This window comes from Hemicordylus capensis, chromosome 17, assembly GCF_027244095.1.
Source record: "Hemicordylus capensis ecotype Gifberg chromosome 17, rHemCap1.1.pri, whole genome shotgun sequence".
Classification (NCBI taxonomy): domain Eukaryota; kingdom Metazoa; phylum Chordata; class Lepidosauria; order Squamata; family Cordylidae; genus Hemicordylus; species Hemicordylus capensis.
In genome coordinates this window covers 10517755-10544712 of record NC_069673.1, presented here as the reverse complement: position 1 = coordinate 10544712, position 26958 = coordinate 10517755, and the positions used below count along the sequence as shown (strand labels likewise).

The 26958-nt window shown below is 49.0% G+C and overlaps 2 protein-coding genes across 3 annotated transcripts in view; one reads left to right on the top strand and one right to left on the bottom strand.

Moving 5' to 3' along the window:
* CRAT (carnitine O-acetyltransferase) overlaps positions 1–9126 on the top strand; it is a 29469-nt gene extending 20343 nt beyond the window's left edge. Inside the window, exons 13-14 of one of the 2 annotated variants that reach the window (XM_053282359.1) lie at positions 1030–1167; positions 2340–9126. In XM_053282359.1, coding sequence (XP_053138334.1) covers positions 1030–1167; positions 2340–2555 — 354 coding nt within the window. In that variant the 3' untranslated portion in view covers positions 2556–9126. Of the gene's footprint in view, positions 1–1029; positions 1168–2339 lie in introns of those variants that run through there. The other variant, XM_053282360.1, reaches the window with a different exon arrangement.
* A 1445-nt stretch (positions 9127–10571) lies between these two features.
* On the bottom strand, positions 10572–26932 carry DOLPP1 (dolichyldiphosphatase 1). The gene is made up of 8 exons (XM_053282673.1): positions 26779–26932; positions 19338–19438; positions 17705–17789; positions 17015–17114; positions 15885–15983; positions 15621–15749; positions 14154–14243; positions 10572–11845 (listed from the first exon to the last, which is right to left on the bottom strand). Exons 1-8 carry the CDS (start codon positions 26852–26854, stop codon positions 11809–11811), a joined length of 717 nt encoding a protein of 238 aa, XP_053138648.1. The 5' UTR covers positions 26855–26932; the 3' UTR covers positions 10572–11808.
* Between the last annotated feature and the right edge of the window lie 26 nt (positions 26933–26958).

Here is a 26958-nt window from a genome sequence, read left to right as displayed (position 1 = left end):
TACCACCACGCTGGCTTCTTGCCTACAAGATTTGTGTTGGCTGAATAATTTGCAAGATGGGATCGTTCGTCATGGGGGCAGACGGGTCTTCCGTTTCACACGGTTCTCTGGGGAGCAGTGCTTGGAGGTCTCTCTCTCTGGCTTGCTCCTTGCTTGGAGCTGGCCCCCAAGATGCTCCTGCTTCCCGGGGAGAAGCAGCTCCTGAGATGTATTATTGTCTTACACTCCCAACGTTTCCCGGAGGAAAATAAAGGGTCGTCCCTCTTAAATTTGGAATCCTCCTATTCTTTTAAAATCGAGCATCGTTGCCTGTGATGGCATGCTCCCGCGAAAACCATGGTTTCGTTGAATGTTGTCGCCATAGGAAGCTGCCTTCTGAGTCAGACCCTTGGTCCCTCTAGCTCAGTATTGTCTACACTGACTGGCAGCAGCTCTTCGGGTTTGAGGTGGGTGTTTCCCAGCCCTACTTGGAGATGGCAGGGATTGGAGCTGGGGCCTTCTGCATGTCTGCCACTGAGCTCTGGCTCCAACCCCAGAAAGTGAGGTAGTGAGCATGAATTGCCCCCTTTGCTAAGCAGAGTTTGCCCTGGTTTGCATTTGGAGGGGTGGCTATGTATGAGGGGTGGCTATGCTGCTGTGAAATATTCCTCTTAGGAGATGGGGCCTCACTCAGTGACAGAGCCCCTGCTTGGCATGCAGAAGGTCCCCAGTTCAGTCCCTGGCAGCATCTCCAGGTAGGGGTGGGAGAGACTTCTTCCTGGAACCTTAGAGAGCTGCTGCCAGTCAGTGCAGACAACACGGAGCTAAAAGCACCAGCAGCCTGACTCAGTAGAAGGCAGTTGCCTGTATTGCAACAGCAAGAACAGCAGAATGCTTCTGAGCTGAAAATTTGCTCTTCGAGATCCAAAGGGAGCTGCCTTCTGCTGAGTCAGACCCCTGCTCCGTATAGTTCAGTATTGTCTGCACTGACTGGCAGCAGCTCTCTCGGGTTTCACACAGGAGTCTTTGACCCCCCTCTCTTCTCTCCAGGCGATTCAAGGGAACGCGATTGACCGACACCTCCTGGGCCTGAAGCTCCAAGCCATCGAAGACCTCGTCAGCATGCCCGAACTCTTTATGGATACCGCCTACGCGGTTGCGATGCATTTCAACCTCTCCACCAGCCAGGTAAGTGGTGATGGAGTATTTGGGGGGGGCGTGTCTGTGAGCAGGCTCTGAGCCTTTGGCAAGAGAGCCACATGATTGTAGAACCAGGTCCCGAACAATGGACACCAAACAATCGCTCTACTTTTAGTTCCTTATTTTCACTTAACTTTTTAAACTTCAGTTTCTGTGCCTTTTTGCCTGTGAAGAAGTGCTCGAGAAGGTGTGGTTGGAAAATGGCAGGAGTTGAATATTTATTTATTTATTTATTTGTTTATTTATTTATTTATTTATTTTACATTTTCTATCCCACTCTTCCTCCCAGGGAGCCCAGAGCGTGTACTACATACTTAGGTTTCTCCTCACGACAACCCTGTGAAGTAGGTTAGGCTGAGAAAGAAGTGACTGGCCCAGAGTCACCCAGCTAGTCTCATGGCTGGATGGGGATTTGAACTCGGGTCTCCCCAGTCCTAGTCCAGCACTATAACCACTACACCACGCTGGCTCTCTGGCTCAATAGGCAGAGAGGTCCTTCCAGTGGGTCAGGGGTTATTTATTGATTACATTCTGGTCCCAACTTTCCTCCAAGGAGTTCAAGATGGCAGACACAACTCTCCTTCCACCCCCCAGTGCTCTCTTCACAACAGCCCTGCGAGGTAGGTTAGGCTGAGGGTGGGTGTCCAACCCAAAGTCATAAACTTGTTGGCTGAGTATAGCAGTTCAGAGACCTCAGCTGAAATGGGTTACGCTCATTGCCAATGGCAAGTTGTCTTTAGGCATGTGCAGAATGTTCCGCCTCGAATCGGGAGCCGTGGATCTTCATTTGCCATGTTTAACTCACTAAACCCTAGCCCAGGGCTTCCCAAACCTGTGGTACTCTACAAGTTGCTGGACTACACCTCCCATCTTCCCCTGCTACAGTTTATTCTGGCAGGGGATAATGGGGGTGGATTTCCTTCTGCATATATGCAGGTATAACCTGTATTTCACCTCTCCTTTTAAAAGGAGTCGCCTTAAATCGTCTTCGATTCGATTAAGATCGAATCGAATCGGAGTCGTCTTCGATTCGGGTAAATACGGTATTTCTGGGAGTCGGTTCTTCACACAGGCGTTCACACAAACACATGTCTAGGCACCCCAACACACATCCAGGGTAGTGTCTGGACCGGGCTAGAAGATTCTTTCTTGCCCCGCAGGTCCCCGCCAAGACTGACTGCGTCATGTGCTTCGGCCCTGTCGTTCCCGACGGCTACGGCATCTGCTACAACCCCATGGCCGACCACATCAACTTTGCCATCTCGGCCTTCAACAGCTGCGCCGAGACCAACGCAGCCCAGATGGCGCATTACTTGGAGAAGGCCCTCTTGGACATGAGACTCCTGCTCCAATCAAACCCCAAATCCAAACTTTAAGGGCAAGCCACGAGGCTCCCGAAGCCAACCCAGTGCGCAGTCTCCGGATGTGGGGCAGGCTTTCCACCTGACGAACGCAGGTCCTGTTCTGCATCCCTAGGACTACAAAGCGGAAAATAATCTCTCCTTGGATGTCGCCCGGAACAGGGTGGGTGGGATCTGACTTGAGCAGCCCCCCAGGTTTCTTCGGAAACGGGGGCGAGACGCTGATCTCCCTTGAGTTGCGTTTTAATTTTTGGTGTGGAAACCTGAGCGTAGGAAATGCATCCTTCCTGTAAGTTAACTCATTGCCGTCTGCGGGAAATCCCTGCCTGCTTTGCATGGAGGACTTAACATGACTTGAAGAGGCCTTCTCGGAGTGTCTCTCTTGCCCAGCCATGGTGGTGTGGTTAGCATGTTGAATGTGTTAGAGGGCTGAGATCCAAAGGCAAGGAGATCTGGTCCCGTTAGGGTGCTTTCTGGTGCTAGCCTAAGGCAGAGGATCTCTCCTGAGAGTTTTGGGGTGTCTGCACTTTTGACGCCCAGAAGACCTCCCCTCTGGCCGCCCGTTTGGAATTTTCCGTTTTAACCTCTTGCCCAATTTGAGAATCTGTTGTGAGCCCTCCGTCACTGTACCCGGCACTCTTGTTACAGGCCCGGATGTTTTTACTGTTGAGCCATAAAGCTCTTTCCTTGTTGAAGAACCAGCAGGCTTCTGTCCCAGCCGTCTGTCCGTAAGTCACAGTATTCTTGCCTCTGGCACCCTTGATCCTTGAGTGCACGAGTGCCGAGAAGTCCTAAATAGTTGTGATGTGCCAGGAGACCTCTTGGAAACCCTTTGACACTACTTGGAGAGAAGCCGGGAGCTAAACTGGCATTGCTGGCAGCTGATTTGCCATTTTTGTACCCGTGGCGGTGTCTGTATTCTCCATCAGTGGAGGATTGCGCGCAGAGTGGGTTGTTCCTCCCACTCGCTCTGTGGGGCTGGGCCATGCAAAAGGTAGAGAAGTGGACCCTTTGAGTAGGAGCCCCCTGCCCCCGGCTGCAATCCTGCGTGATCCACAGACACCGAGCGTTTTTGGAGCCCCCGTTTTGTTTTCTCTGGACGTCTCTACTCTCTGCCCCCCAGATTACTTAGTTCTACATTCTGATGCATGTGGGAGAGGGTCAAGAGGCTCCAGCACTAGTCTTCAGCTGGGGGGTTAGGACCCACAAGTGGGCCCCACCCTTGATCTAAGAGGGCTTGCGCTGTTGGTATCACTGGCTGGTGGAACATAGGAAGCTGCCATATACTGAGTCAGACACTTGGTCCAGCTAGTGCAGTAGTGTCTGCACAGACTGGCAGCGGCTTCTCCAAGGCTACAGGCAGGAGTCTCTCTCAGCCCTATCTTGGAGATGCTGCTAGGGAGGGAACTGGGCTCCGTCTGCATGCAAGCAAGCAAGTGCTCTTCCCAGAGTGGCCCCATCCCCTAAGGGGAAGATCTTACAGCGCTCACATGTAGCCTCCCATTCAAATGCAAACCAGGGTGGGCCCTTCTTAGCAAAGGGGACGATTCACACTTGCAGCTACCAGACCCTCTCTCCTCCATGTTCTGATGACTGGCATTGCCGACGTCTTCCTCCATCAGCATCAGAGCTCCCCTCTGTTGTCTCTTTCTTGAGTTCAGATTCTGTTGTAATTTGTGATGGTTTCCGCAAAATACCAGTGAGGGAAGCTGCCCGCCTGCTGCAGTTTCGCAAAGCACCAGTGAGGGAAGCTGCCCGCCTGCTGCAGTTTCGCAAAGTACCAGTGGGGGAAGCTGCCCGCCTGCTGCAGTTTCGCAAAGTACCAATGAGGGAAGCTGCCCGCCTGCTGCAGTTTCGCAAAGTACCAGTGGGGGAAGCTGCCCGCCTGCTGCAGTTTCGCAAAGTACCAGTGGGGGAAGCTGCCCGCTCCAGTTTCGAAGTATCGCAGAGCCTTATTGTTACAGTTAACCGAGAACAAGCATGGAGATTGTCGTGCAGTATAAAGTAAATCGGACTTATTAGGTTAAGTACATTTGAGATGGGAAAGACTATGAGATAGGAAAGACTTAACTATGAGCTACATCGTGAATAGGAGGGCAGGGGAGAGAGATGTTCCCATCTGTTCTCCAGGGAGAAATGAACTAGGACTGACTCACTATAGGAAATACCTGAGGCAGGGGTCATAGAGGCTAATTGGGGACAGGTAAGGGGACCCTCACTCACTGCCTCTAGCCCGATGCCCCTAGTGGTCATTGGGAAAGTGAGTGCGGAAGGTCAATGCACTGGAACTTCAACAGTTCCAAGTGATGACTTTACTTTGGGGGCGGAGGAGGTGGGGCGGGGGATAAAACAAGTTCCTGGAGATGCCCAGGATTGAACCCGAGACCTTTTGCTTGTGGTGCGTGTGCTCCGTTCCCTGAGCTGTGGCTGTCCCGGAAACAACAAAGCTGCCTTTTGTGGAGTCTGGCCACTGCTTTGCTTATTCCAGTATTGTCGCCTCTGACTGGCAGCATATCTCCAGTGAACTATCGACATAGTGACACAGTCAGGAAATCAGTTTCTCTCTCTCTCTCTCTCTTTCTCTCTCATATATGTGCCATGTTTTAAACTTGGGATGTCCTAAAGAAATTCCGGGGTGTTTGTTTTTAGTGAAGTCATCACTCAAGAAAAGGACAAGAGCTATTACGCTGTTGGAGGAAGCGTTCCACAATCCCAGTCTGCAGAATGTTAGTTGTGCCCAAGTCCCAAAAAATCAAGGTGGTCGACAAAGATAAACCAAACCAAAGCCCCATTCATTACAATAGGGCTTAAGCACAACCAACTGTGTCTGGATTGGGGCCCCAGTGAGTGGGATGTAGCCTGCAGCTGCTACACACACACAAAGCCTCCTTGGGTGACCAGCAGTTTCACCTGCACACGGGTTGCTAGTCTTGCTTGGATCACCAAAAAGCATTATCGAATGGGGTTCCCTCTCTGCTGAGAACCAGCCCTGGGAAACTTGATTCAAGTGCCTTTGGAACAAAAGGGGTGTAGGTAGGTAGGTGTGTGTGTGTGTGTGTGTGTGTGTGTCTTTGGAGTCAGTAAAAAGTAAAGTGTGCCGTCGAGTTGGTGTCGACTCCTGGCGGCCACAGAGCCCTGTGGTTGTCTTTGGTAGAATAGAGGAGGGGTTGACCATTGCCTCCTCCCGCGCAGTATGAGATGATGCCGTTCAGCATCTTCCTATATTGCTGCTGCCCGATATAGTACTAGTGGGAATTCGACCCGGCAACCTTCTGCTTGTTAGTCCAGCATTTCCCCACTGTGCCACTTAAGTATACTAATTTGGAGTCAGGCTGTATATACATTAAATTAATACAAATTTTAAAAAAGCTAATCAGCTTTTTACCCTGCAATCTTACCTGGTTAGATAGGCAGGTAGAAGGTTCCTCCCTTCCTCCCAGCCTGGGAGTGTGTTCTGTGCCCTCTTAACGTAAGAGCGGAAGTTGTTACTCTGCTGTGAATTCCGCATCCTGAAACGATTCAGTTTAAAAACGAGTTTCTAGTCCCTAAGCCTCTGAAGATCAGAAGTCTGTGTGTGTGTGTGTGTGCTTTGCGTATGGAATGATCACCGGAAAATATTATTCAAGGTACACACACGAACCTCTGAGAGACAGCTCAGCTCAACCCCATGGGAATGGGTGTGTGTGTGTGTGTGTGTGTGTGTGTGTTCTTTTGGTCACTCTTTGCCATTCTCCACGATGGACAAGAAATGGCTGATGCAGCTTCTGAGAGTCTCCTTTTGCTTCCAGGCTGTATGTCTTCCTAAGAGCGCAGACTCTATGCTGAATTTTTTTTTGTTAGCCTTAAGAGATGCACATTAAAACATAGAACATTGGAGTTGGGACCCAAGAGGTCATCTAGACCAACCCTGCTGCTCTGTGCAGGAAACTGCTACCGCATCTTGGAGCACACATCTGCCCGGAGAGGGGCAGGCAGTTCTTAGGGAAAGTGCAAGTGCTGTTCTGATCACTCCTCCTCCATGATTGCGTTTTTGGATACTTTCGTTGAATCAGGAGAGAATCTTCAGGAATCGGGAGAGGATATCATTTCAGGCTTCAGTCTGATGGGGAGGGCAGACCTATAGCTGGGCAGAAAGGTAGCCTAATACCATATTTATCCGAACAGAAGGTGACCCTGAATGTAAGACTCGTGCCTTAAAAGGTAGAGGTTAAATATTAGAGGACTCTGAATCTTAGATGACCCCCCCTCCCAATATTTAACAGGCAAGAACTAGGGAAAAAACCTTGCCTGAGATTTGGGTGACTAGTATGCTTAAAATGACTGAATTGCACTTTTTAAAAAAAATAAAAAATGTAAATACAAACCAGGGCTTCGTGCTTGTCAGTTATCCTAGTGCCTTAGCTCTTACTGGCCAGAAAACTGGAAGGTGGGAGCAAATTGTTCTTCGCAAACAAGTGTGAGAGAAATCTGCTTATATGCCTTCCCATTTATCCCTACAAATAGGCCAGAAAAAAATTTTTTGTGAAGAAATAAAAGCCAAATGTTCACGAAACAGGGCCTGGAATTATCCCTTAAGTGGGATAATTAAGTGGGCAGGTACGGAGGTCAAGCCAGAGATTTTTAATAGGGGATTTTTTTAAATAATAATTTAATATTTAACAATTTAATAATAGATTTTTAATCATAATGATCGCCAACCAGGTCCAGCTCTTGGGAGGGGAAAGGTGTTGCCCTTGATGGTGGCTATGTCAGTGTCGAGTGGGGTGTGTGTGTGTGTGTGCCAGTTTTAGCCCCTGCTGGTGCAAGAATTTGACCGTGATGGATATTTATAAGTTCCCTAAGTGGTTTATGTAGGTAGATATAACTAAATTAAATTAAATTTTATTGTGGCAGCTATTAAAGCTGAGCAATGGGTGTGATGATGCAAATTATGCAAAATTCTGGACAAGCAAGTTCTCCCCTCCCTTGGAATGAGCTGAAAGTTGGACTCCCTGATGTCTTAGTTGTTGATGCCAGGCAGAGGGCTGAGGTTAGGAGCGTAGGAGGCTGCCATATACTGAATCAGACCCTTGGTCCATCTAGCTCAGTATCGTCTTCACAGACTGGCAGCAGCTTCTCTAAGGCTGCAGGCAGGAGTCTCTCTCATCCCTATCTGGAGATGCTGCCAGGGAGGAAACTTGGAGCCTTCTGCTCTTCCCAGAGTGGCCCCATCCCCGCAGGGGAATGTCTTACAGCACTCACACATGTAGTCTCCCATCCAAATGCAAACCAGGCTGGACCCTGCTTAGCAAAGGCGCCAATGCATTCCCGCTCCCACAAGACCCCAGCTCTCCTCCCTTAACCTGTTAACTTGCTTAACCGCAGAGGGATAGAATTGCTACCATCTGCATCGCATTTCCTACTACTCCAGGAACTGTGTCGCAGAATTGTGCTTATTCTGTGACAGTCCCCAGTTCCGCGACATCAGCAACCATCCCATGCAAACCGCTTCCCGCCACAAGCAGTTCGGTACCCAGGCTACTGTTGAGCAGTATTCCCTCTTAACAGGGATTCCCAGATGATGTTGACTACGACTCCCAGAATCCCCAAGCAAAAGCCATTGCAGCTGGGGATTCTGGGAGTCGTCCATCAACCACAGCTGGTGGGCATGTTCCAGGGAACACTGGTGTTGAGGGTGTGCATAGAGTAAAGCACGGTTTGATCCTTTGGCTATTGCGAAAGCTGGCAACTTGTTTTCGAAAGCTGTTGTACTGCAGGCTTGTAGGTCCGTCCCTCTGAATTGCAGAAAAGATCTGCCTTGATCTGCTGGCTCTGTAGCTTCCCAGAGGTATCTGGCAGATGCTGGACTAGATGGGCTTCCTTGGGCCTGATCTTGCAGGGCTCTTCTGTTCTTAAACTCTCTTGCAGTACAAGTGCCTTATATCCCCCAAAGAACAAAGGTAGTGGTGTGTTTTTAAACCTGAATAACTGACGTTTTTCCATGTAAGATACACGTTACCTGGTTTCCTCACTGTCCCATTTGAAGTTCGCACTGCAGCAATGCAATTCATATGCTAAAGGTTATATAGCGTATAATCCCAGGTGTAAGGCTGTGATATAATCCCAGGCTGAGTAAGCACTGAGAAAATGTGAATTCATTCATTCATTCAATTTCTATACCACCCTTCCAAAAACGGCTCCGGGTGGTTTACACAGAGAAGTGAATTGATCTGAGTGCTCCAGAAAAAGTATTACAGTGCTTTAATAGGTTTGTTTTTTAAAGTACCAAAACACTTATATACTGGTCATCTAGTCTGTGGTCTTAAAAAGCCACGAACATCTGCATAGCAGCCTTGGCACTTTGCAGACGTTTCCAGCTTATTGGCGTAATTAAAGCTAGCTTCATTTAACAGCTCCAGCCTAGGGTGTGCCCATGCGTGTGTACTTTTAGAGAGTTTTGGGCAGGTGCTTGCATGATCTTCTTGTAAATTGTGCTAAATGTGTTTTTTTTAAATTAATATATACGTGGTTCCTGCCCGATGATGCAGAGGTGGTTGTCTTCAGTGTGAAACCAGCATAATGAATTAAAAGGGAGGATTTAAGGCTGTCTGGAAGTGTTTTCTGTGTTAGCGCCGAAACAGCTTCATGCTTAGTAATTCCTGGGTAGTAAAGCTCCTCGGAGTAGGAAGGTTTGGGGTGGGGGGGCCAACATGGCCCTTCAGCTGTTGCTGAACTACAACTCCCATAAGCCTCAGCCACAATATTTTGTTTTTGAGGCTGATGGGCACTTTTGAGGCGGATGGGTAGCTCAACAGCTGGAGGGCAAAGCTACATAATTGGCCTGTTCTCACAATTGTTTCGAAGTTGGTAAGAGCAAGATGTTACCTAGCATGCAGCACACAATAATCATCTCTGCTCGGCTCCGCCTGACCCCAGCGGGCACACAGTCACAGCTGGCCCACTGCTGAAATAGGCAGCTGCAAGCCCTGCTGCTCCATGAAAAGTCCTCCAAGGATCGGAGAACATTCCCAGCATCCTCAGGCCTGCTGGCAGACTGGAAAAGCTTCACGGCGTCAGCCATGGCCCTCCCATTGGCCACGAAGAAGCAGGAAGCAGACACGACTCCGCCAAAGCGGCTCTGGCTAACATATTTATAGATGTTGGCCGCTCTAGGCACAGCTCTCAGTGCTTGTGGTGTAGGGGTGTGCCAATGGCCCAAGTAGGAGAAGTGCATGGGTTTTTGCAACCGGCTGATCAGGGTAAGAGGGCGCTTGACTCATCCACCCTGGGTAGCCCTGCCATGGGAGGTTCTCACAAGCACAGAAATCTGCCTGATTTTAGCAATCTTGATAACCAGCCCAGTAACTTGGGCATTCTCCGATCTGGGTCATAAGAACATTGGAAGGTGCTATATGCTGAGTTTGTCCATCTAACTCAGGATTGCCTACACAGACTGGCAGCGGCTTCTCCAAGGTTGCAGGCAGGAGTCTCTCCCAGCCCGATCTGGAGATACCAGAGAGGGAACCTGGGAGCTTCTGCACGCGGGCACTCTTCCCAGAGTGGCCCCATCCCCTCAGGTGAAAATCTTAACAGTGTTCACACAGACCCGGCTTAGCAAAAGGGACGATTGATGCCTGCTACAAGACCAGATGTTGGCCGTTGTGACTAGGCATGACTGAAGTAGTAGTCCAGCAACAGCTGGGGACCAGTGTTCCCTCTAACAGGGACTCCCAGATGTTGTTGACTACAACTCCCAGAATCCCCAGCTACAATGGCATTTGTTTGGGGATTATGGGAGTTGTAGTCAACAACATCTGGGAGTCCCTGTTAGAGGAGACATTGCTGGGGACCCCACATTTAAGTAGCTATGGGCCCTTCCCCATCCAGCCAGTTCAGTGGAACCTAGATAAAGATCAGGGTCTATTTTGGAATTCTCACTGCCATTAAATGCACACTGAGGCCCCACTTCTCAAAGGTGTGTCAAAGAGGTGTCTCTCTGACTTATTTCACAAGCAAAAAAACTTTGCAAACAAAAGATGAACACAGGCAGAGTGACCATAAAAACACTTTTATTGAGTATTTAAAAGTTTGGGGGTTGCTTGGGGCTAAATCTAAACCATTAAGAACACAGTGATGCCTTAATAGTGCCTCCTTTTTGAGGTGGTGGTGGGTTTTTCTCTCTTTTTTTTGTGTGCATTTGAAACAACCAGCAACAAAGTTTGCAATAGGGGCTGAGAAAGGAAGTATAAGAGGGGTGTGTGTGTGGAGGGGGGGGTTCATTTGTGAACAGTGGACCAACTAATTGGCACTCGATGATGATGATAATAAAAAGGAGGTCTCTAGTAAACAGTCTGAGTTATCTAAATAAGGAAAAAAGTCAGCATAGTGTAGTTTTTCCACCCTTGTCGACACCCCTACACGGGGGCGCCCTTGCCTCTCTGTGTCCCACCGTGTGCTGAAACATCACTAGTGTTAAAAGCAAGACCCAGAGTCTTTTCCCCACGAAGTGCAGCTGGGGCCGGCCGGGACGCCCCCAACAGTCATTGCAAGTGAAACCGGGGAGGGGGAAATGGAGAAAAAGGCCTCTGTGGACCCCTCGGCAATGCCAGCTTCACCCTCTGCTGCCTGCCTGGGTGGAGGCGAACTGGTCGCTTTCCAAAACTCATGACTAAATGGGCAACTTCCCATTCTCCGCCCCCACTTCTTTCTTTCTTTTGCAAGCCATCGTTCTATTTTTAAAAATATTTGTAATAAATAGTGTGTATATTGCATGCTGCAAAAGGAATTTTTAAAAAGGTCACAGAGCTATATATGTTTGTCCCCTCCCCAGCCAACAAGACACTAGGTATATCCTGCAAACCCCTTTCCCCGCAATTGACTTCAAAATTCCCAGGCATAACCTACCAGAGTATGTCAGATGCAAGCAGCCTTGAATGGGGCTGGCCAGCCGAGAGCATAGTCGGACTCTCTCCTGCAACGCCACTTTAATGGGGCTCGTGCAAGAGACACGCCCTTAGTAGATCCTGCCCCAGTGAGGGTAAGATCTCTGCCCGACACCGAGCATCTGTGGTATAAATGGGTTCTGCTCCCAAACGTTCCTCAACATGCAGCAGGGAATCTCCAGCAATCTGGCAAAGGCCTCTGGTTGTCCGGTTTGTGGTCCCTGCCTGGTCCCTTTGGTCCGTCTCGTAAAAGGCTCCTCCCGTCGCTCTCAGCTCTGTACAGGTCTCGATTCTGGCCCTTCTCCGTGTTATAGAACCGTGCAGTCCAGTTATTGAGCTTCCCAAGTTCACTGGAGCTTCGTACCAAGCTTACGCTGTCGGTTCCTAGGGCAGCAAGGAAAATATCAGCTTGCCGTAGAGAGAAACCTCGGTCTTTTATTTATTTATCATATTTTTATACTGCCCGATATGTACATCGCTAGGCGGTATACAAAATTGAGTACTTTAAAAAATCAACAGATTAAAATACTCAAGACAAAAACAAAACTATTTTTTAAAAAAATATTAAAATTATTAAAATTTGAATTAAAAGTCTTCTTCCATGCCCCATGCTTGAAGATTAAGGTAGGTTACAAAGAATGCTGTTGTGCAACGCTATCCTATGCATATTAGCTCGGAAATAAGTCATCCCAGGTTCAGTGGGGCTTAATCTTTATTTAGTTTTTTTATAGGATTAGGCAGCTGCCATATACTGAGTCAGACGATTGGTCCATCTAACTCAGTATTGTCTACACCGACTGGCAGCAGCTTCTCCAAGGTTGCAGGCAGGAATCTCTCTCAGCCTTATCTTGAAGATGCTGCCAGGGAGGGAACTTGGAACCTAGGTGTTCTTCCCAGAGCAGCCCCATCCCAAGAGGAATAACTTACAGTGCTCACATGTAGTCCCCAACCAAATGCAAACCAGGATTGCCCCTGCTTAGTCATGCTTGCTACCACAAGACCAGCATGCTGGACTTGATAGGCCTTGGGCCTGGTCCAGGAAGGCTGTTTATGTGCTGCTTTTCAACCCATGTTCTTAAAGTGGTGTACAAAGAAAATAGTCAGATGGCTCCCTGTCCCCAAAAGACCCACAATCTAAGAGGAAAGACAAGGGAGACCCCAGCAACAACCGCTGGAGGAATGCTATGCTGGGTTTGGATAGGGCCAGTTGCTCCCCCCCTGCTTACTATAAAAAGAATCACCACTCTGGAAAGTTTCTCACATGCAGATTAAATCTGCATGTAAGAATCAATGGTTCTAGAAGGGGGGGGGAAGTCAGAGCACTGACTGTATTGCAGGAAGCAACATTTGGTGAGAGGTATTCTCCCTTCTCTCACGCAGAGAATACCTCTTCTTCAAGATGGTGCTTCCCAGCTCCAGTTTTTTAAAATGTTATTTATGTACAGAGAGAGAGAGAGAGAGAGAGAGAGAGAGAGAGAGAGAGAGAGAGAGAGAGAGAGAGAGTTACAATCCGCTGAAGTGGGGCACCTTTTTAATCAGGCAAAATTATTTCTCACACTTGGACCCTGCAGCCCAAGTTGATCAGAGATGCTACAGAATTCTGCTGCACCCCTTAGGCATTATTTTATTTCTACATTTATATCCCGCTCTTCCTCCAAGGAGCCCAGAGTGGTGTACATGCTTATGTTGATCTTCACAACATCCCTGTGAGGTAGGTTAAGACAAGAGACCCGAAACCAGTGTTCCCTTTAAACAGGGATTCCTGGATGTTGACTACAACTCCCATAATCCTCAAAGCACAAGCCACTGCAGCTGGAGATTCTGGGAGTTGTAGTCAGCAACAGCTGGGAATCCCTGTTAGAGGGAATACTGCACGTGACTGGGCCAAAGTCACCCAGTGAGTCTTGTAGGTCTCCCCAGTCCTAATCCAACACTCTAACCACTACATCACACTGACTCTTGATGTGCTACAGCAGAAGTTCCCAGTAGGGGGTGCTAGTACCCCAGGGGTATTTGGAGGGCTCCCCGGGGCTACTCCAAGCCTGCCCGCCTCTCCACACTGCAGCCGCATTTTTTGGTTCCCCATCTGAGGATTGCTGCCTTGAAATAGATGCATCCTCAGCTATGTGTCCGCAGCAGAAGGGGAGGGTGAAGGACCCCCGCCCCCCGCTCCTGATTGGCTGGCTGTGTGCTGGAGCTCAGCTTACCACCACCACCACCCCCCGCCTGAATGACAGGCTTGCAAAAATCAACACAGAGTACTCCCCACTGAAATTAATAGGACAAACAAACTTGTCCTATTAATTTCAATAATACAGTTTATGAGTAACTTTGTGTGGGTATGAGTCAATGACTGGGAGTAGCCTATCTCCAACTGCAACACTTGTATTTTCATTCATTCATACACACACATGAGTTATATGATGAGCTACTTCAGTCATTGGCTTACATCCAGGTTGTTACTCATACGCCCGTCTCACCCAAATGTATGGGCCTATTCATTTCAGTTAATGAGTAACTTAATCTGGATGCAAGCCAGTGACTGGAGTAGCCTGTCTCATTACTGTCACCTGAGTGGAATGTTTGTGAAAGGAGGGAAACAGTTTGTAAAAGGTGAGAAACCCCAGCAATAGAAAAGGTGTTGACATCGTGGGCATCGTGTTTGTGCATGATCTCTCGGTCAGATCCTCACCTTGCTTCTGCTCTGGTGACTGTGTATTCGAACCATAGGATATTTGGGATGAGGCTGGTGTCTCGGATTAAGAAGAACTCTGACAACGGCCTGCAAAGTAACAAAATTGGGCAGGGAAAGGGGACAGAGATATTTATTTATTTATTTTATATGCCGCCTGACTCCAAAGGTTCTCGGCGGTTCACAAAAACAAACACAACACGAACAAAATAAGACAAAGTGTTCAAACAATTTCAAACATTCAAGGATTACTAAAAGCCTGGCTAAAATTTTGTGTCTTAAGGGCTCTTTTAAAGGTTAGTAAAGATGTTAAACCATGAACGTCTGTAAGGAGCGCATTCCACAGCCCAGGAGCGACTAAAGAGAAGGCCCCGAGTCGCCACTGGCATCCAGAGATGGACCTCTCTTGATGACCTTAGTGTGTGGTGGGGATCATGCAGAAGGCTGCACTCTCTCAGGCAGAGTTCGTTTTCGTGAATAGAGTTCGTGAATACATAGGATTCATTATAGCCTGTCTATCCATTTTTATTCCTCTTACCTATACATTTCTGTTAACATGAGAAACCTAAACTTGACATGTCAATGAGCTAATAAAACAAGACAGTAAGAGTACAATGTACTCCAATTTGCTTTTTAAAAAAATCCAAAAAATATTTGTGACACTCGTTATATTTCCTCATTACTGGCTGACTTTCCAGGACATACAGATGTATTCTACGTCAACTGTCTGCTCTCAGATCAGAAAGAGGAAGTAACAATTAAAGTTGCTAAGTTTTGTGAGGCAGCTAAGAATGCTAGACAACAGATGGTAAACCAGATTATGTAAACTGGAAACTGCTGATTAGGATGAGATAATATTAGATCTCTGTATATATTACTACTATATCATATGTGTATTATTATGTATACCTTAAATTTTGGTCTATGACCGTAAATAAACATGACTGACTGAATTCAAAATTCAAATTCATGACACTCAAAGCTGGTGGAAAGCTGGACTAGTTACCAGTTTCTGCCACACATCCTAAAATGAACTCCGAAAGATCTCTTTACTATGAGGCATATAAGCCATTTCCCAATTGTGGCGACCTGATGTAAGTCGGGAATCTCAAACCTTGATCTGGATTCTAAATGATGGTGGTACAAACTGTGGCCTGATGCAGCATCTAAATTGAGTTTATTTCAATTTAGATACTGTATCAGACCACAGTTTGTGCCACCATCATTTAGAATCCAGGTGCTTCCCGACTTACAACAGGCAAATCAAGGTTTAGAGCAGGGCAGCACAACTTCGGTCCTCCAGAGGTTGTTGGACTACAACTCCCATCATCACCAGCCACAGTGGCCAATAGTCAGGGATGAGGAGAACTGGAATCCAACATCTGCAGGAAGGCTGAAATTGTGCAGCCCTGGCTTAGATCTTGGCCCCACCCCAGAAAAAGGGAGAGGGGTGGGAGGGTGACTCACCACGCAGCTATCCTCGGAAAGAGCGGCGTTAAGATCTCCTGCGTGAAGATGAACCAGACGACAGCCATGATGCTCCCCACAACCCCTCCGTAGACGACTTGGCTCCAGGTGTGGTACAGCAGATAGACCCTGGGTTGCCAAGACAGGAGAAGGGTGAGTGAGAGAGCATGCCAGGGGACAGGCTGCACCCCCGTCACCATGCGTCCGCAAAAGAGAGAAGCAGCCAGGGGCACAAAAGTATCCAGCAACCTGGGGAATACTTACCTACTGTATGAGACTAGAAAGGCCACTGTTAAGAGGCCGAGGGATAGCACATGTCTCCACAGTAAGTCCAGGAACCTGGCATTGTTTGTTTGGTGCATTCTGGGAAAAAGAACGATATCAAAATCATGAGCCAGCCATACTGATATAGCAGGTATTTTTCAACCTCTTCTTTTTTTAAAAAAACAAGTGCATGCCTTCTATCTCAAAAGGTTTGGCTCAGGTACCCCCTATAGGCAGACAGGAATCGTGGCCTTCCCTGCTAATTGAGCAAAGAGCTGCCATTTAAAGTGGAGGGTCTCTTCTGTTTAGCAGGGGGTTAAACAGACTATATGACTCTGCCCTGGAATTACATTAAAAACCTCAAAACAAACAAAACCTTTAACGCTATGCTCTGACTTCCTTCTTCCCATCCTCTGGAGCTTCATGGCCAGGACTCCATGGCATGCCCTTAACGTGACCGCACTCTCCCTCCTCCCCTTCCAGGAGTGGAGGAGTGTCAGGCAGCATCACTCTCTCCTCCCTCCACCTGATTGGCTGGCTAGATGCTCAGGTTTAACCCACTCCTTCCTCAACCTTACTGAAGCCTTGGCAGCAAGGGCGATGCTGACACTGAGCGTCAGCCAGCATCTCTCTCACTCAGGCTGAGAGAAGGGTGAGCTGAGCATGTAGCCAGCCAGTTACATGGAGAGGAGGTGGCAAGGGTGCTGCCTGACACTCTCCCCCTTCCCCACCTGGAGAGGGAGCCTGTTGTGTAACATGCAAGTGAGTTCAGGAGGACTCTGCAGACCCAACAAGGTTTCAAAGTACCCCCAGGGGTTCAAGTACCCCGGCTGAAAACTCCTGCTGTTTAGCAACAATACAGCCAGGATGGGAGCTAATGGAGCACCGCAGAGGAAGGTGAGAGGGGAAAAAGCATACATTTTCCTTTAGTTTGTCCTGACCACCCGCCCCCCACATGAGCCCAAACAATGCCACAAGCTCTTCTTCCAGGAGGCCTGAGGCCTGAAAAGAAACACTCTGGTAAGGGGCTGGGGAAACGCTGCAAGACTGTGTTGTGGGTCACCGCTAATGATCTTTAACAGCAACTCTGGAACATGACAACAGGCAAGAGAGTAGGAGAAGCCATTCACCTTAAATAGAGGAAGAGGAAGGAGTAGACAGAGAAAAACCACATGAACTGGGAGTGGCCAGAAGGCATTGCGTACTTGGTGTGCTCCGACGTATGGATTTCTGGGGAGAGGAAGAGGGAAAGAGGCCCGTTAGGGGACTACAGAAAATACAGGGATGGCAAGCATTAGGAACATAGGAAGCTGCCTTATTGTGTTCAGTATTTTCTACACTGACTGGCAGCAGCTTCTCCAAGATTTCAGGCACTGCCTGAAGATGCTGCCCAGGATTGAACCCGGAGCCTTCTGCAAGGAAATGGGTAGAGCATGTTTATATACCACCCAAAATGCATGTCTCTGGGCAATATACAATAAAACAACACAGACTGAAACAAAAATTAAACACACTAAACAATTTAGAACCATAACAAATTCTATGAATCTAATTAAAAGCCTGGATGAATAAATGTGTCTTGACAGCTCTTTTTAAAAGCTGTCAGAGAAGGGGAGGCTCTTATTTCAGTAGGGAGCTTATTATTATGTTAACGGCAACTCCCATAATGGCCTTTGGCTACTGCAGCTGGGGATTATGGGAGTTGTAGTCGACAGCATCTGGGAACCCCTGCTACAAGGAACACGTCATCTGAAACCGATGACAAAACTCAACTGAAACTGGACACGACCCCACCCCCACCCCAAAATCGGCAAGACTACCTGCATAAGGCCGAGGCTCCTGGATAATATTCTTTATTAGCCAATTCACACCTTCATTGACAAGCAGCCCCCCCAAGAACGAGATCTGCAGAGGGAGAGAGGAGCATGAGAACGTTTGAGGCCGAGAAAGGTATGTGTAGATACAACTGACTTCAAACTGGTTTCGGTCCTCTATTGCCATGTTATGCCACTGGTCTTACTCTGCCTGTTCATCACCAGTGGCCACTAATTGGGATATTTTTAATTTATGTTTATACCCTGCTCTTCCTCCAAGGAGCCCAGAGCAGAGTACATGTTATGCCTAGCCTCACAACATCCTGGTAGGGTAGACGACGAGAGAGAGAAGCGACTAGCCCAGAGTCACCCAGTGAGTTTCATGGCCAAATGGGGATTTGAATTCAAATAAGCCATAATCATGCTGGTTAGTTCTAGTATTCACTTGAACTCTCCCTAGTACTGTGACAGGGGTGAAGAAATGTGTGCTCAGTTTATCAGCCAGGCAAACCATTTTACTCATCAAGCTATGTTAGTACAATACTCATCGGGACTCTTTTCACTTGTTAGGCATCATTTTTCACTTGTCACAGACTAGTAGACTAGTGGATTTCTGCAGCCCTATACTTGTGACATACCTACTGCTCTCTGTTTGGTGCTTCTGTTATTGGGCATTGATCATGCCATGCCTACACAGCAGTGGCAACGAGCTGGGGGTTCATCACATCCATGCTTATGGCCTCCAGATATTCACCTGGACTCTCCCTAGTCCTGCGACACCACCTGCCATCTCATGCACTGCTTGATCTTTTGGCCTCAATTTATAAACAAAACATGCTTGATTCTTCTCTCTGGCCCATGCATCGGATGAAGCTAATCCATGAGAGCTTTTGCCACAAAGAGATGTACCAGCCCTTATGGTGCCACAAGATCCTCAGCTGCTTTCTCTACAGCGGAACAACACGGCTACTGCTGAAGAATTCTACCGATTACTCACTCTGTGGATCTGGCACTGTATTGTAGACAAGGGGGTGGGAAGGGGGAAAGCCATGGCAGGGACAAGGAGACGTGTGATCCAAGATGGGTGAGAGATGGCAGGCTGGTTCTGATGATCGTTATTGGGGTAGGAGATGCCTAGTTCAGGAGCTGTGTGGCTCCTGATTTCTGATTCTTATAGAGAATAAAAGCAAGGGCGGAGACAGGGAGCTTACTTGTCTGTCCAGCCCAAGCTGGATAGGAAGGTTTCTCTTCTCGCCTCGTTTCGAAGCTGGGGACGGAAACTGGGTAGGGCGTGCTCAGCCTACCCAGCTGGGGCTTGACAGACAAGCAAGTTGCCCGCCTCCAACCCTGCTTTATGCTCACCCACAATCAGAAATCGGGAGCACGCACAACTGAGTGAAAGTGGGGATTTCGGCTGAATCGATTCCAATTCGAATCAAATCCGAATCGATTCAAAACTGCATAAAATGAATGATTAGGCCAACCCTCATTCATTTCAAGCAGTTTAGAATCTATTTTAATCTGATCCAGCCAAAATCCGTGCACATTCCTAGGAGGTGTTTCCTACCCTATAAATGATTGCCAGAACCAGCCTGGTAATCCCAGCCAGTAGGCCACAGGCCAGGTTGAGAAGACTTACCGTGTGAAGCTCTCTCTTGAAGACTATCAGCGTGACGAAGCTGACGATGATGAAAATGGGGCTCAGGCTCACGTAGGCGAGGAGATGGCCAGGGAAGTCGCCTGGGGTGGGAGACAAAGAGATCACACTGGGCCCAAGATGCCCTGCTGGGAAGGCATCACACAATTACGACATCTATATACCACTTTTGAACAAAAGAAAAGTTCTCAAAACAGTTTACATAAAGAAGAAATAAGCTGGTGCCCTGTCCCCAAAGAGATGGGGAGGAAAAGCTGGTCAAAGAGATAGGAAGAAGAGCTGGTTAGGGATGTGCACAGAACCGGCAGGGGCTGGTTCGAAGTGGGGAGCAACAGCAGGAGAGAGGCCATGCCCTCAACTCCTGCCTGTGGCTTCCAGCAGCATCTGGTGGGCCGGGATGCTGGACTAGATGGGCCTCCTTGAGCCTGATCCAGCAGGGCTGTTCTTATGAAGGTGGGTGGAGGGACACCTTTAAGGACAGGGGAGGACTGGACCAGTGGGGCGGCAGTGACCGGAAGTAGTGTGTGCACCACTTTTAAGGTTTTCAATGGAGCACCGGCGAGGAAAACGTGGTGGCGGGAGGGATGGTAGTGAAAGTGCACCCTGCCCCGTCCTTGGAACAGAACGCCGAACAGTCTGTGTACATCCCTAGAGCTGGTCTTGTGGTAGCAAGCCTGACGTCCCCTTTGCTGAACAGGGCCCGCTCTGGTTGCATATGGATGGGAGACTACATGTGTGAGCCCTGTAAGATATTCCCCTTAGGAGATGGGCCCACTCTGGGAAAACCGTCGGAAGTTCCAAGTTCCTTCCCGGGCACCATCTCCCAACAGGGCCAAGAGAGACTCCTGCTTGCAACCTTGGAGAAGCCACTGCCAGTCTGTGTAGATCAAGGGTCTGACTCAGTATATGGCAGCTTCCTATATTTAGCACTGGCACGAGGACCACAATTCTATAGAAGCCCACCCGCCATCATGTGACAGACTCATGGCCCTTGTCGAGTCCTTTCAGTGCCCAACACCATCCAGACACACAAGAGGCACTGACCCACAGAAGCAGAGAAGAAGTATCCGCTGCTTCTCCTACCTTGCAGGGCTGCTGTGAGGAGAAGCGGATGTGGAAAATGTGCCCTACCTTGAGCTCCGTGAAGAAAGGGCAGGATAAAAATACAATTCATCACCATTTCCTTTGTGAATGGAGAGGGGGTGGTGATTGTTTTTTAAGACAGCAGAGAGCGTGCCAAGCATCCTCCGAGTACCGAAGAAAACCTGAGGTTTACCACAGCAATGCAGCCCAAATGGGAAACGGCAACCTGTGCATGAATGGGACCGAAACCACATCCTCCTCATACAGACATACCAACCACTGCCATTTCCTGCTGGGTGGCAGCATTTGGCAAAACTGCTGGTTGAAAGCTCACGGGCAGCGGACCTCTCTGACCTTTCTTAAAACTTCAGGATCTTTGCAGCAGAGGGGCTGGTTCTTGATAGAAGCCTGTCGAATTCAGAGCTTCTCTCAGCAGCACGCTTGGGAGGGCCAGTTGCTCTCCCTTCAGCATCCTTTGCAACCCAGACGTAACAAGACTGGCTGGCTGAATAGGGCTGCGGGGAGGAAGGCTCAGTGGCAGAGCAGATGCTTCACACGCAGAAGGCTCCCAGTTCAATCCCTGGCAGCATCTCCAGGTCGGCCTGGGAAAGACCCCTGGCCTGGAACCTCGGAGAGCCACTGCCAGTCAGTGTAGACCAGGGATTCTCAACGTCGGGTCCCCAGATGTTAGTGGACTTCAACTCCCCTAATCCCCAGCCCCAGTGCCCTTTGGTTGGGGGTTATGGGAGTTGAAGTCCAAAACCCCGCCCACCACACGAACTAGCCACATCCACCACTCGATCCCAATCCACCTTCCGCCTGCCCAAACCCAAGAACCAGGAGTAGGTGGTGCCCGGAGTGGTGAAGGCACTTTTGCTTTTCAAACCAGACATGTGTGGGAGCAGAGGTTCTCCTCCTCTATGCAGCAGCATCAACAGAAGAGATGCTCAGTGCAAACACACCTGCATGCCTTCCCTCGCTGCTGCTGGGCTTCTGCACCCAGAAGCCAGTACAGATGGTTTCATGGGAACATAGGAATATAGGAAGCTGCCATATACAGAGTCAGACCCTTGGTCCATCTCGCTCAGTATTGTCTATACAGACTGGCAGTGGCTTCTCCAAGGCTACAGGCAGGAGTCTCTCTCTCAGCCCGATCTTGGAGATGCTGCCAGGGAGGGAACTTGGGACCTTCTGCTCTTCCCAGAGCGGCTCCATCCCCTGAGGGGAATATCTTACAATATTCCCCTATCTTGCCTACAACCCTGGAGAAGCCACTGCTAGTCTGCGTAGACAACACTGAGCTAGATGGAGCAAGGTCTGACTCAATATATGGCATCTTCCTATGTTCCTATGACCAATCTACCCACTCCCCAAAAACCAACCCAAAGCTCTCCTGAGACCTCCCAATACCTCTGCCCATCCTATCTTGCTAGGGGCCCCCTAGATGCCTACTGAACACCATGGCCAAGGGGAAAGAGATGTACAAGAGTTGTGCTTGGCACTAGGGTATAACTAGGGATGGGTGTGGGGGGAGACGGGGATAGAACTATAGTTGCATGCAGAATCCAGCAGCCTGCAAATGTTAACTTCCACTTTTAGAAAGTGGTAAACACTTTGCGATTCCCTCAGGCCTATGGAGGCAAGATTGCCTGGCAACATCCAAGAAGCCAGAGAGCACCTAATGGCCAGAAGTGTGCCTCAAAGGGACTTTGTCTGCTCCCCATCCATCCATGCACGCCCCCTGCCAACAGCCCTACTGCAACGGTTTCTGCATTGTAAGAAACAGAGGTTCCGATATAGGTGAACCTCAGTCTTCACAGGGCTTCCGCTCTTCCCAATTACCGTCGATAAGGAAATCGTGAATACTGAGTTATTCGGTCCATGGGATCTCAGGTGTTAGGTTCCTGGAGGCCTGAAAATCACGGGGGAAATGGCCAAAAAACCTGGAGATCGAGCCAGAGATTGAACCTGGGACCTTATGCATGCAGTGCAGGTGCTCTTATGCTATGCTGCAGCCCCATCCCCTAAGGGGAGTGTCTTACAGCGCTCATCGGTAGTTATCCATCTAAATGCAAAGCACGGCGGACTCTGCTTAGCAAAGGGGACGATTCATGCTCCTTGCCACAAGACCAACTCTCCTTCCCACTGTAAAAGTTGTGCGGTCGAGTCGGTGTGTCGACTCCTGGCGACCCCAGAGCCCTGTGTTTGTCTTTGGTAGAATACAGGAGGGGTTGACCATGGCCTCCTCCCGCACGGTCTGAGATGATGCCTTTCAGCATTTACCTCCACCTAGGACCGCTCCCATACCCTGGCCTGTTTTTCAAAGCACATACAGTGCAAGTTTACAGACTTTTGAAGGGACTTGAATCCTGCCTTTCCGGCGCAAAGGCCTCGCAAGGCAGCTAACAGAAAGTGGCAATGCCACATTAAAGCACAGATAAAAATGTAGACTCTGCAAACTTCCATCTCTTGTCCTGATTTACAGCCTAGAAAGCTTGGGGTGTTGTTTTTTTAAAGGTGGATCCAAGGTTTCTGCTAGTGAATGTGGAAAGAAAAGTAAAGAGTGGGGTTCATGCCTGCTTCAGATCTTCTCGCTCAGAAGCTCTGTCTCTCTACACCCACCCCATGACAATATTATGAGAAATGACTGAGGTTACTCAGAGACACACACACACTACTTGCAAGTGGAGAAAAATTCCACTACAACTTGCTTGCACTCATACAGAAACCCCAGCACGACGCAAGAAATGCGAGACGAGGGAACTAAATATCAGCAAGAGATAAATAATATATGTGATTTTTTTTCCCATTTCCACAGTGCGTCTTACTCCCACAGTGCTCAGTTGCCAGAAAGATAATGCCAGTGAGCATATCTGCCTGGAAACACAACGCCCTGATCGGGAAAGCCCGTCAACCTAATCCCAGATGCGAGCGGTCGCTTTCTGAACTTCACTGGGGAAATGCAGTCTGTTCCCACTCAGAGACACTTTCTGCTATTGTGACTCTGGCTTGGAAGACAGAAAGAAGGGTCCAGCCCTGGAAACAACCGACATCCGGAATGGCAAAGCCATTCCGGATCCCAAAACTCTCAACATGCTAGCTAGCAAGATGGTGAGATCCTGCTGCAAAGGAACGACTCGCTTCTAACACTCCTCCTCTCCGCCACCAAAAGGTCTTCTGGCCTGCTAACACATGCAGTTTAAATCTGTTCACACCCATCCATAAGAACAGCCCTGCTGGATCAGGCCCAAGGCTCATCTAGTCCAGCATCCGGTTTCACACAGTAGCCCACCCGATGCCGCTGGAAGCCACAGGCAGGAGTTGAGGGCATGCCCTCCCCCTCCTGCTGTTACTCCCCTGCAACTGGTACTCAGAGGCATCCTGCCTTTGAGGCTGGAGGTGGCCTGTAGCCCTCCAACTAGTAGCCATTGATAGACCTCTCCTCCATGAAGTTATTCAAACCCCTCTTCAAGCCATCCGGGTTGTTGGCTGTCACCACATCTTGTGGCAGAGAATTCCACAAGTGGATGATGCGTTGTGTGAAAAAGTCCTTCCGTGTGTTGGTCCTAGACTTCCTGGCAATCCATTTCATGGGATGACCCCTGGCTCTAGTGCCCTTACTACTTGCCTCTCGGCTTTCTCCTGCTGTCTCACCCGCTTTCAGCAAGCATATTGTAAAGTTACTGGGGCAGAGATTCCAAATTTGGTTATGGTCGAAACAGACATGATGAGGGAGGTCTCTGATTGAATCTTCTGATGTTAAGTTTTTGGGGAGATGGTTGTTTGTTTGTTTTTAATTTCTTCTTTTAAAACCTTCAAGTAGCTTTGGGGACCAGACTGGCAGCGATTTCAGGCAGGGATCTTTCCCAGCCCTAACCAGAAATGCTACCAGGATCTGGACCTGGGACAGTCTGTATGCAAAGCCGATGCTCTCCCCCTGAGCTACGGCCTGTGTAGAGAGACAGGGAAAGGAGCTGAGCACCCATCCCGTTGCTGCAATCAAAACCGCAGCCCCTCGCTGCTACTTTAAAAATCCAGCCACAGATTTCCTGCGTCACACCTGCTTTTGCCCTTATCATGACAAGTAGTCTATCCATGGATACTGCCATATAAAATAATCACACCACCACAGAAGGAATTCTGCTGAATTCAATAGAAGCACACACTGGACTTACAGAGACAGACACAATGCCTGACAGCGGTGTTTCCCAACCAGGGTTCCTCTAGATCAGGGATTCTCAACGCTGGGTCCCTTATTGGACTTCAGCTCCCATAATCCCCAGTGGTCTTTGGTTGGGGATTATAGGAGTTGACGTCCAATAACATCTCAACCCAACATTGAGATTCCCTGCTCTAGATCTTGCTGAACTACAATTCTCATCATCACCAGCTACAATTTATTGTAGCTGTTGTTGCAGTTCAGCAACAGCTGGGGGAACCCTGGTTGGGAAACTCTGCCTTACACATTCTGGAACTCCTTAAATATACAGCCATCTTTATTATTACAGCCATTCTTTATTATTAGGACTTCTTGAGAGGTGACTGTTGGAAGCTCCATGTACAACCGTGGGTGGGGTGGAGGGGTGGATATCTGGATAGTTTCCTGCCTTCATACACGGCTTGTGAGGCTTCTCAGGGGACCACGGTAGAAGGTGAGATGATGGACTAGATGGGTTCTTGGTCTGCTCGCTCCAGTAGGGCTTTTCTTATGCTGTCAAGGCAGTGTGTTGCCAGAAAGTAAACTGCTAACTAGGCCAAGAAGCACCTTTTCAAGCAGTGTTCCCTGTAAGAGGGATTCCCAGACGTTGCTGACTACAGGTCCCATAATCCCTAGCTGCAATGGCCTTGGCTAGGGATTATGGGAATTGTAGTGAACAATAGCTAGGAATCCCTCTTTCAGGGAACATTGTTTTCAAGCCATAGCTCTTTTGCATTTCACAAGGGAGGAGCAACTGACTCTGTTCATCCCAGCATAACATCCCCCTCCCAGCAGCTTTTGCTGGTGTCTTTGTTGTGTTTCCTTTTAAATTGGGATGAGCCCCTTTGAGTCAAGGACCCACATTCTCATGCTTTTTGCTACATAAACTACTTTGTGAACTCAGGTGTGTGTGCGGGGGGGGGGGGGGAAGCAGCATACAGATATTCTAAATAATTATAATTTTAAAAGGCAACAGAGGAGGAGACCACTGTTGCCTTCATGGCCTACTTGTGGGGCTTCACAGAGGCTGGGCACTGTAAGAACAAGGATCCTGGAGTAGATGGACCCTTTTGGCCTGATCCAGCAGGCCTCTTTTTACATTAAGGCAGGGGTTGTCAAACTTGGGTCTCCAGATGCTGTTGGACTACAACTCCCATCATCCCCAGCCATAAAACCATTGTGGAGGGGGATGATTAGTGCGGCAGTCCAGCAACATCTGGCAGCAAAGGCATTCTAACCCCTGGACTTCCAGGCCGAAGTCCAGGGCCTCCACACCCCGAGGCCCCCCAGAGCCTCTTTAGCATGCACTGCACCAGGCAGCCAAGCGTGATTGAGACCTGTGCCGGGTGGCCAAGCGTGACCTCTGCTTTAGAACAGAGTGGGGAAAAGAAATATGTGGGATGGAAATATGTTAAGTTGTGTGTTGAAATATTTCTGCTAATGCATATTTGCATAAATATACACCTTTTAAATATCCACCTTATTTAAATATTCACCTTATTTAAAATATCTTTACATTCTTGTGAGTTCAGTTGCTGTTTGTGCCCTCAGGAACCCACATGTTAAAAATACTGCGTGTGTCACGGTGTGTGTGCATGGTGTGTAGGGGGATGATGCTTAACTTGCAGAGGGTGGCGCACGCGCACCAAAAGCCTTGAAGTCCAGGCTCCAAAATTGCCTAGGTGCACCTCTTTCTGGCAACCAAGTTTGAGAACCCCTTCGTTAACACACAGGTATGCATCCTAAAACGGCCTACTCCAATAAACGGGAAAAGCAAGAAGCCAAGAGAAAAATGCTAAAGGTCAGCCATAGCCAGCCAACCCAGAAAGCAACTGCAATGGGGCAAAACCTCCTCTACTCCTCCAAGCCTCAGCAGCGTCTTGGCTACCAATGCAAAAACCAAGGGGTGCCACGCATGCGCACGGCAACCACTAGTGGCTCACTATCTGGCAGCCGAGCCGCCGCCCCAGCACGCATGCGCAGCCTCAAGCCTCTGGGGCCATTCATGAATGGCTCATTATTTAGCAGCTCCCACCCCAGCCCCCCAGGACCACCCCTGAAGTCAACCTCGACTTAAAAGGCCCGCCAACCGCGGAGAGTCGGCGTCGGGACCTGCGAGAGACCGAAACAAGGCCGCTTTACCTGCTGGATACTCGACGTGAGTGAGGGAAGCCGACTTCCAGGGAACAGGGCGCGAGCACTCTCCGACTGCAGCCATCTTACCCGGATACCGGGCCGGGCCGCCACAGCCAATCGAATAGCACACATGGGGCGGGGCGGCCAATGGGCGTGGGCTGTATCACCTGCTAAACCAATAGCGAA